Source organism: Meriones unguiculatus, chromosome 6 (genome assembly GCF_030254825.1).
Source record: "Meriones unguiculatus strain TT.TT164.6M chromosome 6, Bangor_MerUng_6.1, whole genome shotgun sequence".
In the NCBI taxonomy this organism is placed as follows: domain Eukaryota; kingdom Metazoa; phylum Chordata; class Mammalia; order Rodentia; family Muridae; genus Meriones; species Meriones unguiculatus.
The window spans coordinates 48,101,851-48,117,285 of NC_083354.1; the positions used below are offsets into that span (position 1 = coordinate 48,101,851).

Consider the following 15,435-nt stretch of genomic DNA (forward strand, 5'->3'; position numbering starts at 1 on the left):
CACAGTGCTCCAGGCCACCTGAACTAGAGAGTGTTGGTCTGTCTGTCTGTCCCATCCCTCCTACCATGTGTGTTATGTCTCCCTCTCTTTCTGTCTCTCTGCATGTGTTTTGTATAGGTGTTTATATGTGTGTATATGTGTATGCAGAGGCCAGAGGTTGACAGCCAGGAACTTCCTCTATCACTTCCTACTTTACTGTGATACAGAATATCTCACTGACCCTAGAGCTCAGCAGCTGGCTAGGCTGTCTGGCCAGAAACTTTGGAGATCTGCTTGTCTCTGCCCCTCAACAACCTCTCACCTTCCCATCTCCCACAGTACTGACATTACAGGAGTGTGCCACAGCACTTGGCTTTTACATGGGTGCTAGGAATCTGAACAGGTCTTCATGCTTGCATAGCAAGTACTTTACCAACTAAGTCATTTCTCTATCTCAAAATAAAACATAAAATAAATAAAATAAATTTGCATTTTCACCTAGATGAAATTAGGTAAGGGTCAGGCCTAGGCCACAAGTCAGATTCCCAAACACTCTGCTAATGAAGGTGTTACACGTACTTTTTAATATTCGTTCCATTATTGAGCCTACCAAAAAAAAAAAAAAACCACAATACAAATTCTTGCTTCTAAAAGGTATTTGTTAGTTTGTTGTAAAGTATGTTTAAGTTTGAATTCTCAAAATCTTCAAAATCCTAACAGCTTCATTTGATCTATGAAGCAATCCACAAAACACCAGCAAAACAGCAAACTAACATCGGCCCTGGAACCAGGCTTCACACAGTCATGCTCACACACACTCAGGGACTCCTCACTCTCATAATGAGAGCTGACACGGTGATACTTACAAATAGTTCTGCTAGTGTTTTTATCCAAGGCTGAAGTTTTTACTTCTTCAAGTTCTGGATTAAAAGAGAGATAAAAAGTACTTTAGAGGGCTGGAGAGATGGCTCAGTGGTTAAGAGCACTGTTTGCTCTTCCTAAGGACTCAAGTTCAAACCCCAGCATCCATATGACAGCTCACAACTGTCTATAACTCCAGGCCTGACACCAATGCACATAAAATTAAAAAAAAAATTTTAAAAATGTATTTACATAAAAACAAGTACTTTAGAAATTTTTTTCCGTAAGAATCCTTATATACTAAAATATCTTCTGGACACTGCTTGAACTAAGTCACAAGCTGTTTGTTGGAAAATGAAGAAATCTACCGTACCGTCATCAGTGCAATCACTAGTAAAGGAACAGCCTCTGCAAGTTACTTACAGATTGCCAATGAAATGTGTTCTGCGGCCAAGAGCAGGGGGAAACCCACAAACTTATACCGCCTTCATGGAGACTCATGGCACAATGAGCTGAACGGAAAGTCTCTAGGGTTCTAGAGGAACAAAACTTCCTGACCCATCATTCTCACCCGTAAGAGACAGAAATTTCTGCTAGGGAATAACAGCTCTGAACATTCTACACAGCTAAGGTAGTCTTGCTAGTGTAGGTTTTTTTTAAGTGCCATAGGCTAGGAAATCAGATAAATACAAGAAAAATCACATATCAAAGTAAGACTCATGAACAAAAACTATATGAAACAAAATACTAAAGTGAACAAAATATGACCACAAATTAAGAAGGTGGTATATATTAACTCTAAAATGGGACAGTTTTCAAAAGCCAGGCGTGGTTAACTCAGCTACCAAGGAGGCTGAGGCAGGAGGATCACACGTTCAAGGCTTGACTAGGCTGGAAAGTGAGTTCAAGGCCAGCTTGGGTAACTTAGCAAAATAAGCTTGAGGAACTGCCTCAAAATAACAAATTCTAAAATAAGAGTTTTGGATATATCTCAATGCCAAAGCACTCTCCTAGCATACCCTGGGTCTAACCCTAGAATCCATCCATCCTCACTAACTAGTTAAACAAGCCTAGATCAATCAAGGCCCAGTGTCCTCATTCCTAATCAAGATTAGGTTGGAGCAGAGCCTCTAGTCTCCTTAGGCTTTAAACTTGCACTGAAGATGTTATATAACTCAAAGAACTAAAGCTAAGGGTACTAACTTTTTAAATGTATCTTTTCAATGCAATATAACTTCTTTGTTAGTCTGTATCTTGCCATTTGCCACTGTAACTCACTTGCTTGATTCTGGGTGTTTGAACAACACCTAGCACTAATTTCACCAGGGAAATATGTAAATAGTGTCACAAAGAAACCGAGAACACAGGCTTGCCTATCAGCTGCAGCATTTGGTCTGACCTTGGCCAGGTCACTCAGACTTTCTGAAAACATACCACCTGAAGCTGACATAAGACTACACGCCTGGAAAGCACACAGACCAAGGAAAGCATCCACTGAGTTTATGGTCTGTTTCACTTCTACCTTAAACAGTAAACAGTTCTACCTATTTGTAAATTCTGGAAATATTACCTCTGTGCTACACGGAGATTAGATAACCTTTAAGAATCTGAAATTGTCAAAACTCAGCCTGGCTGTGCTAGAACTCATTAGTATCTGTAGTTGACTTCCTGACAGTATAATTCAAACCCTAAACATCTCATAAACCTTCTCTGAAACATCATGCATATTTTACAGATAAGAACCTGAGCCATACAGAGGTGTGATAATGTATCCCGCATCCTGAAAACAGCAAAGACATGGTTCCAACCCAGGCCCACGTGACCCCAAAGCAAAGGTCCTACAGAACCCAAGTCCACTGAGCAAATGCTCAGTCCCCGCTGCTCTGTGTACCTGTGAGGTTTACATTCTCCTTCTTTCCTTCAGCCACACAGCACCACTTCCACTCCTGATGGACACACTCATGAGACTCAGGTGGAGCTGAGAACCAGAGGCTGAGTAGGACCCTACTGCCTGCTATCTGGGGCTTACCCCAGAACTTCATGTACTAAGCACCTTCCTTTTCTCGCAGCTATAACCAAGACTTGGTCATAACTAAATCTACAGACAACATCGTCTTTATTGACCTCTTATCTATGAAATACATTTTGTTAAATAAGTTCCTTACTTTTGTAGCACATTTTCCTTCGTTTAAAATTTAAAACTGTAAAATTTTTGGAAGAATTTACTGTCAGGTTGAGCTGCATTAGTATCATAACTTCAGAGTCTACTTTGCCGGTACAGGAAAGCTCGACCCGAAACACTGTTTAAAAGAAATAAGAGAAAATACTTGAGCATCCTAAAAAATCAGGATCAACACCATTCAAATTTGCATTTATTTCCACTCAAATTAAACAAACACATGAAAGAAGTAAACCAGACAGAAGCTCTCAGAGACGGCATCACCACAGCTGTGGACATTTGTACTTCCTTCACTGTAGGAGGAAAGCAAGACAGAGATGAAGGACAGTTACTTCCAAGCCTTGCTTGTGATTCTGAATATACTAGTTTGTCTTATACGTTCTGCTTTCCAATCTACTGCAGCTACAGAATCATAAGGCAAACCCTGCTGAGCTTACCAGTCTCACCAGCAACAAAATCACAGCATAAAAGGAAAGACTGTGCAGTACCAAATGCATTTCTAGTCCTAGCAGACTGAAAGACTGTGCAGTACCAAATGCATTTCTAGTCCTAGCAGACCGAAGGTGTAAATGCCAAGAAGACGGTGCTGACATCGCGTGTACTGCTGTCTGCAGGGCCGACATGAGACGCCCGGAATAAGACATGTATGTTATCCTCGTGTGCCTAAGGCAGAGATATCTTTTCCTGTTGTTTGGCTAATGTGGGGAAGCCAAAGCCACACTGAACTGGGTGGCAGATGAGCTCCTGTTGGGCTCAAAGCTATGACATAACAGATGGGCAAATTTATACATTAACACACCGTCACTAACAAACGTATCCATATATGAAAAAACAAGAATACAGCATATTTAGAAGTACTCTCTGTGAAAAATGTCTATGTGTATTTAATAACTACATTTAAAAACTGTCCTGTTCAATAAAGGAATTACTCATAAATACCCCTAGAAAATCAAGACCTTGTTACTGGGGGAAATTATAATAAACCTATAAATGAAACTGCCAAGTTCTCAGCTATGAATTAAAAACAATACTGCCCTTCAAAATAGGATTAGCTTTTAAAACATTTCTAGCAATGTTGATGAAATAGTAGATTTTAGTAATTTTTTTGTCTTTTAGTTTAAGATTCCTTTCCTAAAAATTCAGAAGATATTATTTCACCATTTACATGAGTGGATTAGACTTAGACATTTCTGAACATCCTTGCTGATCCACAAAAATTAACCAGCCTTCCAGTGCTGTCTTAAATCCTAGCTGAACATGTGCCACTAAGAATGGTGAAAAAAAAAAAAATGCAGCCCATGCTCTCTTTAAAATCAACAGCAGCGGGGGCTGGAGAAATGGCTCAGTGGTTAAGAGCACAGCCCGCTCTTCCTTAAAGGGCCCAGGTTCAATTCCCAGCACCCACATGGCAGCTCACAACTGTCTATAACTTCAGTTCCAGGGATTCTAATACCTTTGTACCAATGCACAGAAAATAAAAAATTAAATAAACTGTTAAAAAAAAAATCAACAGCAGCAGCAGCAGCACCATCATCCATCTGAGCCCCCCATGTCTTGCAGCCTTTCTGTGTTGCAACTTGACATAAAGTAGAATCATCTGAGATTGGAATCTCCAACTCAGGAACTGCCTCCATCAGACAGGAAAAGGATAGTGTAGACTTTGCATCTTACAGAATGGATAGATGGAAATCCACAAGCTGAAATAAGGTTCTAAATCAAGGCCTGGGTATGAAAACTGAACACTGACTAGAGAGCAGAGGCAGGGCCTCAGATGGAGATGCCAGCAATGCAGAAAAGGAGACAAGGACAAGCTAAGCAAAGACACTTCTTCAAAGACATAACAGAATTCGCTAACAGCACTTTTCAAAGCCAGGCACTCAGTAAACTGTCCTTGTAGGGATGTGAGGGAGATGGCTGAACGCAGCATGCTAAGTCTGTCTTCACTGGCTCACCTGATAAAGTGCGTGGAACCTCCCCTTGAGCGGAAATATTGACCTGGGGCATGCCCATAGCCACAAAGTTGTCTACTTGGAATCCCAGCTTATATTCAACCTGCAAAATGAAAAGAGATAAAACACTGAGCTGTGACAACAGAAAGAACTTTATCAATGAGCTCATTTATTAAGCAGTATGTGAGCTATTCACAGGTGCAAGCAATCCACTACTAAAGATTCCAAAGAGCAGGCCTTTAATCCTAGCACTCAGCCGGGAGAGGCAGGTGATGTGATCTCTGTGAAGCTGAGGCCAGTTTGCTCTACGTAGTGAGTTTCAGGCCAACCAGAGCTGCAAATGAGACCCTGTCTTAAAAACTATAGCAGGAATTTTCAACCAGATAAAAATTCAACCTGAAGGACACCGTCTATTTGGTATCTAGAACAGGACCACCCTTTCCCCTAAAATCTATCAGCCTTCCTGACAACAATGATATAGCCAGTGACTTACTGCTACCCTGGAGAGGAAGCATTCATTCTCGTATTCAGCTCATTCCACCATGTCTGCCACCAAGGGGTGCTAGAGAGCTACGGTACCCTTGGGCTTTCAGCAATAAAGCACCAAGAGGATGGCCCAACTGTGTGAGTGTGCCATGTTTTTCTGAACAGGACTATTAAGCCAGGAAGGGTTCGTGAAGGAAATCAGCATGGATCTAAAATCATGAGGCCATGTGACCTACACATATAAGCTACTTTTCCAAGCTTCCACTTTTAGAGAACGAGGATCATACAGCATGACGAGCAAATATGTTGTCTAACAGAGCACACCTGGGACACTGGCCCTCTGCTAACTGAAGGCCCAGTGGCCCCAGCAGCCTCTCCCATTGCCAAGCTGCACTTCTCAGGCGTGTTGCCAGCCTCCTGCCAACCCAGGGATTCTCATACAAACCCCTGGAGCTGCCAACACTGTCGCAGTCTGTTTCTTCCCGGTGTGAGGAACCTCCCTCTTCTGCACAGCCTCTCATACTTTCACCTCCCTCATGTTCTCCCTCAGCGTGGCTTTCCCTTGGGCATCCTCCTCTTTGTCCTGACCTACACGTGGGGTCAGTATTTGCTTAAAGCTCTAAGGCCCTCTCTAGATGTCCTGTGTGAAATCACCCTTTTACTCCGAAGCTCACTTCTACCTACAGCGGCATGTCTCGTGCCATCCACATGTAACACACCAGACTCTGCAGTGCCTGACAGCTGGCTCACTTTGTCTCTTGCCATCTTTCTGGTAACTTTGAAATTCAGTGTTCATTCTGACACACAACTCAACTCCTCCATGTCCAAAACAGATACAAAAATACTGTCTGTCTATTCCATCCAAGATCCCAGCACTACCTCTGGCCGCCCACCTCTGTCCCTACAAAAGCAGTTCTTTGTGTTCACTACTCTAAGTCAGACAACATTTATGAGGCATGTTTATGAGCCAAGGGCTGCGCTTGTAGAGGGGGAATGCAGTGGTCAATTAAACTACTTCCTTCCTTCCCAGCACAGCCAGGACCACTGGGTTTCATGTTCCCACCGCCTGTGCCCCAGCAGGGCCATCACTGACACAGTCATTCTGACACCTTCTGCTGGTTCACTCCCTCTTCTATACACTTGATGGCAGCGCCTGCCGCCCCACTGCCCTAGGCCCAGCTTGCTGAGGGAATCATATCCTGAAGAGCCACGTTTACACATGATGACCCCCTCAGCCCTGTGCTCAATGAATGCCCTTCTTCAACCTCAACAACGGTCCTTACTGATGCACCAATGCTTTCTGTCTTGCGTCTTCACTTCTAGGCATCTCTTGTTCCTTTCGGCTAGCATCAGGCAGAGCTGTCAGAACATCGACCCTCTGCACTCCAGTCCCAAGGAAAGCTCCAGCTTCCTCGTTATAGCATAAACCCTTCAACCTGTCTCTGGCACTCCTTTACCTCCAACAACCTACTAGGCATGCCCACCCGGTAACCCTACAGCCTCAACATTTGAGGTACGGTCACCAGGTGGTCAGAGTTGAGCTTACCTGTTTACCAAATTCACCAAGTTTCTGTAGAATGCCTCACTAGAACACAGCCTCTGCTCAGGCCCCAAATCTGTAGCAGCCTCCTCTCACAGATAATGACAGGCACCCCGCTGGGACACTGCATTCCTAGCTGACAGACACTGTGGGGCAAGGATCTCTCACTTGGGAAGTGAGTACTTGGTACTCTGGTCCCTGCCTCCTGCCTGGGAATCAGAGAACCTGAGTGCATGCATGTGCTATGAAACACACACAAAAAGAGACCCCACTTCTATCACATGGGCTCTGATGCCTCTCTCCAGAGACCTGCCATGCTGCCAGTCTCTGATGATGTCCTTGAGGCCGCTGTGCCTCTCCGCCTATCCATGGCAGTAACAGCTTTTCCAGAAACTCCTTACTCTCTCTCAGCATCCCTCTTGAACATACCCTGCCTCCTGCCCTTTTCAGCCTCCTTTATTAAAAGTCTCAGTTATTATAAGCAGAGGAATAGCTGCCCAGGGATCAAAACCCCTAGGAAAGCAAAGACTGGGTACAACCAAGGAGTCAAAGGGCAGAGCTGAGGGCATGAGACAAGAGTAGCAGCAGGGCTATCTCAGTGCAGCAGGGAGAGGGAGGAAGGGGAAAGACATGCTGTAAGTGGAGGCAGGCATGAGGAGGAGCAGGAGCACAGATAGAGGTGACAGAGGCTGAGAAGAGAACTAAGAGAACCAACAGCGGCTTACAAGAACCCCAGTCAGGAGCGTACCCGCTGCCCACGACTTCCTCTTTTGATAGACTGAATGAGCATGGACGCGTCACAAGGCAGCTATCTCCTCACACTGGGGTCCTTAGGATACCTGTTATGATAATGCAGTTTTTGGAACCAGAGAAGAAACTTCCAGTCATTGAAATCCAATTGTCTCTACTTTGCCATGTACTGGTCTGGAAAGAACACCATTTGTCAGTCACCTCTGAAGAAACAGATCTATTTAGAAACTACATCACAGCCTAACAAAGAGAAAAACTCTGAACAGCAGTTGTTTATCAGAAAATAAGTGAGCCAAAATACTTCAGAAAAGTTACTAGAGAAAATGTAAATATTTGAATAAGCTAAAAAATAAACATGTTTGGTATTTTTCCTAACTTGGAACACACGGCTATGTGAACAGGCAGATGATGAGTGACGCCACCTCCTTCTGGAACACAGATCTAGAGTGAATGTGCTTGCCTACAGTCAACGGCCTTTTAATTTCTCTGAAATTGCCAGAACTGCCTTTCTCACAGCTACTTCACTCCGCTGGGACACAGCAGGCTGGCCCCCAGAGGCAGCTGCTGGAGCTCCCACAAGCTTCCCGCAGACTCTCCTAGATGGAGCCCAAGGAGAGTGGGTGGTGGGAGTGTTCCGCCACCTCTTAGTATGTTTCTGCCTGTTGGCTATCTAGTGTATCTACTGACACTTAACAGACACCGTTGCATGTTTTTTTCTTGAACACTGGGGAATGTTCTGGAACACACAAGAAATTGATTATCTGCTAAAACCGCCTAGTAGTCTACTCTTGTGAAGAATCAATACCAGAGTTCTGCTCCCATCTTAAAATACAATTCACACACCCTCAACCACTCAGTAAGGCACACGTGACATAGATGTTAAGAAAAAGGCACACACAGCTCTGGCCTCTGAGGGAAATCTTTGGCAAGACCAGTCAAGTAAACACTGGAGAACACTACCAGCAAAAGCTTTGATGTGGAAAAACTGATGTTAAAGTATCTGCACTGCTGAAGTGATACACCAGGGAGTCTGGAGATCCTCGGAAGCAAATATTTCGTCTTCTGGCAAGAGCTTAAACAGCCCAACTGAGAGCTTCTGACAGAGTGTTAGAAACTGACAGACAGCCTTCCTTCTGAAGTCTATGACTGCATCTCAGAGCCAAATGATAAGAGACCCCAACATACCACTCCTGCCCTCTCTGGTGACTCCGCCATGTCAGCTTGCCCTAGATTCTGCTTCTTCTGTCTCCAGACTCATTTAAACAAGTCCTTCCATGGTTTCCTCTTGTAGAAAATGATCAATAAACCAAAGCACGACTATACAAGAAAACATGATACAGTTATCTGAAGGGGGAAACACACAAATCAGTACAAGGGAATGAGAACCTTTCCCAGGGCGCGTTGCACAGAGCTCGGCACTACACAAAAGCAGGAAGCACCAGGTGCACATATGCACTACTTTTCTTCAGGAGACAAGAACCAGGCAGCAATGCCTGATGAGAACGGAGATCCGGATGAGCTTGCTCAGCATGCTGCTCCGACCTTTACAGGCCTTATGTACCCTTACAGGCCTTCAGAATTTGTACAACAGCCATAGACTGCCTACTCAGATGATTAACTTTTTAAATAAACAAACTGCTACTAGTCACTGTGCTAATACTATACCAGATAATGCAAGACACAATGCTTAAGAACTAGAATTAGGAACTGCAGTATCGTTAAGAAGCCCAAAGGTGTAGTTTAAAAACATACTCTAGCCAGGTGTATTGGTGCATGCCTTTAATACCAGCACTTGCAAAGCAGAGGCAGAGGCAGGCAGATCTCTATGAGTTGAAAGCTAACCTGGTTTACATATAGCCAGAGCTATAGAGTGAGACCCTATCTCAAAAAGAAAGGAAAAAAGAAAAAACAAGAAAAGAAGGAAATCTACAAGATAATAAAATACAATAATTAGTTATACCAGGCCCCTTCAGTGTTTCCCCGGCAAGCATATACATTCACAGAAGACCCTTCTAAGCTACCTTCTACCATGACAGGTTCCCCACTACCAATAACTTCACAGGCTGAAGCACACAGACAGGGCAACAAAGCTTTAAATTGATGCAAACTAAAGCAACATCAACCACTAGTGAAACATCAGTCATGAAGATGCCGAGGGTAACTGATGAACTGGGAGTGCTGTGAGTTAGAACATTAAACTTCCTGATTTTGATTATGTTAATAACACCAGCGTCCTTAGAAAGTGCAGACTAAAGCATTTAGGGGAGAGGGGACACAATGCTTTCAATGCACTTTCAAGCAGCTCAAGGGAAAAGGTGGGGAACAGAGTGGGGAGCAAATGGTACAAACAGTGTGATCTGGCAAGTCTGGGAAGTGAGGACATAAGGTTCCTGGGGCTGGACGAACCTAGGCAGCTCCGCTTGAGGTTACTGAGCTCAGCATAGTACACATGGGAAACTGCATGCACCGCAACTTGCTTCCACTGTGAGTGGACAACCTAGGTCCAGGTCACCACATGTCTGGCAGACCCACCTCAGCATTGCTTCTCCTCAGCCACCCACACCCATCCTCCAGCCATACATGGCTTCTCCCTAGCAGCAGGGTCATCATCAGACCCAACTGTCCCCTTCCTGAGCCAGATCCAGATGCCCTTGGGAAAGCCTGAAAGGACCCAGTCCTGCGTGATGTGCTGGCCACCCACCTGTGGCCACCTAAATCTAAAGGTTTAGAGGAGCAGGCTCCAGACTGTATCTGTAAGATATAAACTGGAAACACCCAGTGCTCCTGGTATACCACCACTGACCCTTCTGGGGAAGGAAGGCCCATCCTCCAGGGCAGCCCTTGCCTCTGGAGACTGGGTGACCTTGTCATGCTGTCTGCCAGCAGCTCTTACCTTGGACTTTGCATGCCAGGTGAAGTGCAGGAAGTTTGTCTCGCTGGGCACTAACAGGTTAAAGGACAGAGCGTAGTGACTGATAAGGTCATTTCTCACATAATAAAGTTCTGCGTCAAGACCTAGAAAAAAAACGGAAAAACAAGTTAGCCATCCAAGTGTCTTCCAAGTGTCAACCTTCAGTACTGCAGACACTTGTAGAGAGCAGAGACAAAACACGGTGTGCGCTGTGCACGGCTGACGTGTGAACTGCCCTGTGGAGCAGGATGCTGCGGCACCACAGCCCACAGAGACCGGCACTCGAAAAGTAGCTCTCCTTCTGACACAGCTGTGCCAGGACCAGCTGTGGCCACTCTGTCTTCTGGATATCGTGCCTCTCCGAGAAACACCAAAGAAGAAACATCACTCGTTCCTTCTCCAGTGCTGGCCCAGACTAAGAAAGAGTCAAAAAGGAGGGAGACTCCTACACTGTAGTTCCAGAAGGTTGGGAGCCACCACCCGTGTGAGCCTGTGGTCTTAACTGCTAAGTCATCACTCCATCTCCTGGAGAAAACCTTTAACTACTACCTTCAGTGGAAAATCAACTTTCTGTGAAAAAAAATACAAGAGAATAAAAAAAAAAAAAAAAACAACCTGAAGGGAAGTAAAACAACAGTACTAAAAAAGGTAATTACTGGTGCTACCAAGTTAGTGAACTTGCCTGTCACTGTTGACAAAGGGGGTTATTAGCAAGAGTTAGAGACAGACAAACAACTGAAAGAGTAACTTCCTTTAAACATATTTACTGTTAAAGTTCAGTGCAGATGTCCCTAGCACTCAGGCAGGACAAACTGAATTTAAATTGCACATTTACTGAGCCTGTGCTGTAGGTCTGAACCCCTAGAGTGGTGTGAAAGAGGTCAAACTGGATACCTCAGACCTGCTAAGCACACAGAGAAAGACCCACAGCTCTGCCACAGATCGCTCACCTGTCAAAGACCCAGATCTAAGAATACCTGTAAGTCAAAATGAGATCTGAGTAGCACTGTTTTATGATTCCTACAGGGGGTGCCAGATGCAACATTTGCCAGATGCAAATCTGGAATCCTGTGCAGAAGACTTTCCCTGCTGACAGGATGGGAAATGCTAAGGAACACAAGGTGGGGGCTATAGGTATTAGAGAAAGCTGTAAAGGAGGCAGGTAGATATAGGGATTGAGTGGAAAAAGACGAATTCAAAGAAAACACCAATAACCACAATAATACAGTTTAAATTCATTTAAGGGGCTGGAGAGATGGCTTGGCAGTTAAGAATTCTGACTGCTCTTTCAGAGTTTGATTCCCAGCACTGACATGGCGCCTCACAGCAATCCATTACTATAGTCTTAGGGATCCAGTGTCCTCTTCTGCTCTCTGTGGGCACTACACACATGAGGCATACAAGCATGCATGCAGGCAAAACACCTATACACATAAAAATAATAAATAAAATGTTTACAAAAACTCACTCAAGCCTGACATACACTAGACAGATTTATAAAGACAAGACTAAAACAAAGTTCAAAAATATATGTCAAGTAATGAAAAAGAAAGACAGATGAGACAGAAGTGACAACACACAATATAACTCAAGATGAAATGACTCACTCATTAGTCAACAGAACTTACAACTGCCATTCTCTATACAATGCAACAAAGCTTCATATATAGAAAACCAAAGCCAAGAGAGAAAACAGACAACCCGCAGTCACAGCCACAGACTAACAGCCCCTCAGGACCCAAAGGGTGGACTCGTGATTTGAACAATTATGAAATATGAAAAGTATGTAGAAGGGGAAGCATATCATAACCAAGTAACCTCTAAGAAGTCAGCAATTCATCATATTAGTAGAAAAGGAAAAACTAATAAAGGCAGGTGTGGTGACTCACAGCAGTAATCCCAGCATTTAGGAAGTGCTGGAAGGTCAGGAAGCAGGAAGGTCGGGAGTTCAAAGTCATCCTTGGCTATTTAGCAAGTTTGATGCCAACCTGGGCAACAAGAGACCCTGTTTGAAAATAAAACACTGAGGGCATCTCAGATTGAAAGCCTATACTAATAAAAAGAGACAAAAATAATGAATGGACAGATACTTTCTCGGTCTGTAAAGAGCATTTACAAAGCCATACAGCTAGCACCCTCAATGGTGAATTCTTAAATTCTTCTAAAATCATTAACAAGGTAAGGATGTCCCTACTCCTGCTCAATTTCACAGTAGTGGTCCTTGCCAATGACAAGACATTTTATGTGTAGAACACCATGAAAATCTACTAAACACTGAAAAGCAAGTAGTGGGGAAATTGTGCTAGACAAGTGCTTTTAGGAAAAAATTCCACTTGCGGGAAAAGACCTGCTGCCCCTTTAAATGCTTGTTAGCCTTCTTCTAAGATAGTCTATGTTTCTGATAGGACTGTGCAGAGAAACCACAAGGGCTGGGCTGGAAGAGGCCCGGCCTCTTCTCAAGACCTAAGTAAACTGCTCTCAACCACACTGTAGAAGCGAGGTCAGTGCATTTCCTAGTGAGATATACACGGAGCCATGAGAATGTGAAGAGGTGCTAAAACACATCATTAATCTTCAGAAAAACTGGGGTTACAAGTACAATGAAAACCACTGGCACCCAAGAGAACAACTACAATTGATGCTGGCAAGTCGGCTCGGAATCTCCCTGGGAGCTCAACTGCTTTGAAAAGCTAACAGTTGCTTATAAACTAAACACACACCTACTCTATGGCCAGCAATTCCACTTGAGGTAATTATACAAAGGAAATGAAAACACTGTTTCCACAAAACACTTGTGCAGATGTTCATAGGCCTTTCACTACTCTGCAGAAATAGAAACACTGCAAATGTCCTCAGCAGACAATAAACTTGATACCAATTGTTTACACTCAACAATGGAACACTTCTCTACAATAAAAAGTCTTTGTAACAAGGATGGACTTCTCAGAGTGAAAGAAACTTGACACATGAGAATACCAACTATTTGACTCTATATAGATAAAACTTCTAGATCATACAGAACTAAATACAGTGATAAAACTCTGAACTGTGGCCGGCTAGAAGGAAGGATGGACTATGGGAATTACAAGGAACTTCCTGTGATAATGGCAATGTTCAATATCTTGGTTTGGGTCTAGGTCATAAAACTGTATATAAAGAATTTATTTTTTCTTGGGGGTGGGGGAGGGGTGTATGGGCACTTGTGAGTGCAGGTGCTTACAGAATCCAGAAGAGGGAACTGGAGCCCCTGGAGTAGTTGCTGGCTGTTGGCAGGTAGCCTCCCGCCGTGGGTGCTGAGAACTGAACTTGGGACCTCTGCAAGAACTGTATGTGCCCCTAACAGCTGAGCCACCTCTCCAGCCCCAAGGTAAGCATGTGTGCACACGCGTGGGTTTTGTTCTTTGGTTTTTCGTGCTGCTGGAGATTGGGCTCAGGACCTTCCCCAGGCTAGGCAAGTACTCTACCACAAGCACATCTCTGTACTCCTTAAAGAGCAATCTAGCGAACATATAAAGCCTATCTATGTGTCCCATTTTATACAAGCTTATCTAAATTTTCTGCAAAAAGTGAAAGACAACACTCAAAGATTTTTAGCTCTTTTTTAATCTAAAAAAAAAGCCAACAAACAAAAAACCCTATGAATTACAAAATAGAATAGTACCAGCAAATTATTACAGGAAAAAGATGGTCATAAGTAATCAACTTCCAAATTTCAACACAATACTTTCCCAGGAAAATAAGGAACTCTGCTTCTGATAACGGAACAAAGCGGCTGGTCCAGGAAGAGAATCCTTTATTCCAATGGGAAGACCCTCTGACCACCTCAGCTCCTGCCAAGGTGGGGCTCTTTCGGCTCCATTTCAAGAATATTAAAGGTGAACACATGCACAAGGACTTTCCCCCCAGGGGAGCAGAGTCTGGCTGGTTCGTGGCTCCTGTCAGAGCAAGCTGTACTTCCTCTCTGCCACTCTTAGGGTAACCCCACAGCTCATGAGCATGAGGCCTGCAATCTCCATCCTCTCACACTTTAATAGCTTTGCTCTGCTCTCAGGCAGCCTTAGCCACAATAAGTGGTTTGACTAGGCGACCCACCTTACCTCATAAGGTACCAATTATGCTATTGTTAGTGCTCTCTGGGTCTGAAATAGTAGAAGTCTTGAGTGGTCTGCCCTGAACCTTGTTTTCACCATAATCCTGTTATTTTTAGTGAATAAGCACTCTTGAAAGTTTTCGTAGGAGTGGATTTGATATTATAACAGAAATGCTTATGTTCTTTAAATATAGCACGGAATGCTGGGCAGAGTGTGGCAGCACTTTGTGACTATAAAGTTCTAAGTAGTATAAATTCCTAGCAAGACAGCAATGATTAATAAACAACAGTCTTGCTGGGTGGTAGTGCACACCTTTAATCCCAGCATTTAAGAGGCAGAGAAAAAGATGATGGATCTCTGAGTTCAAGACCAGATTAAGTTCCAAGACAACCAAGGCTACACAGAGAAACCCTGTCTCAAAAAAAAAAAACAAAAGACAAAAAACAAACAAAAAAAACAAAACCTACAATAAATAAAAAAACAAACAACAACAACAAAAACAGTCACATCTATAAGAAAACAATGATTCTAAACATGTCTTTCTTTGTAGAAGACCATCTAAAGGCAGTATCCCAGGGATTACGGCCTTTCAGTAATTCAGTCAGTCACCATTCATCCATGCAATACACTAGACACCTATTATGGTCTCAATCTGGTGTATTGCCACAAATTCACGCTTTAAATGCTAG

General features: G+C 43.6%; 1 protein-coding gene across 2 annotated transcripts in view; it reads right to left on the minus strand.

Moving 5' to 3' along the window:
- Ryk (receptor like tyrosine kinase) overlaps nucleotides 1-15,435 on the minus strand; it is a 74,909-nt gene that overhangs the window by 37,141 nt on the left and 22,333 nt on the right. For both annotated transcript variants that reach the window (XM_021653252.2, XM_060385416.1), the window contains exons 2-5: nucleotides 10,638-10,759; nucleotides 4,972-5,071; nucleotides 3,006-3,140; nucleotides 846-899 (exon numbers count right to left, since the gene is read on the minus strand). In XM_021653252.2, the coding sequence (XP_021508927.1) occupies nucleotides 846-899; nucleotides 3,006-3,140; nucleotides 4,972-5,071; nucleotides 10,638-10,759 (411 nt within the window). The remainder of the gene's footprint in view (nucleotides 1-845; nucleotides 900-3,005; nucleotides 3,141-4,971; nucleotides 5,072-10,637; nucleotides 10,760-15,435) is intronic.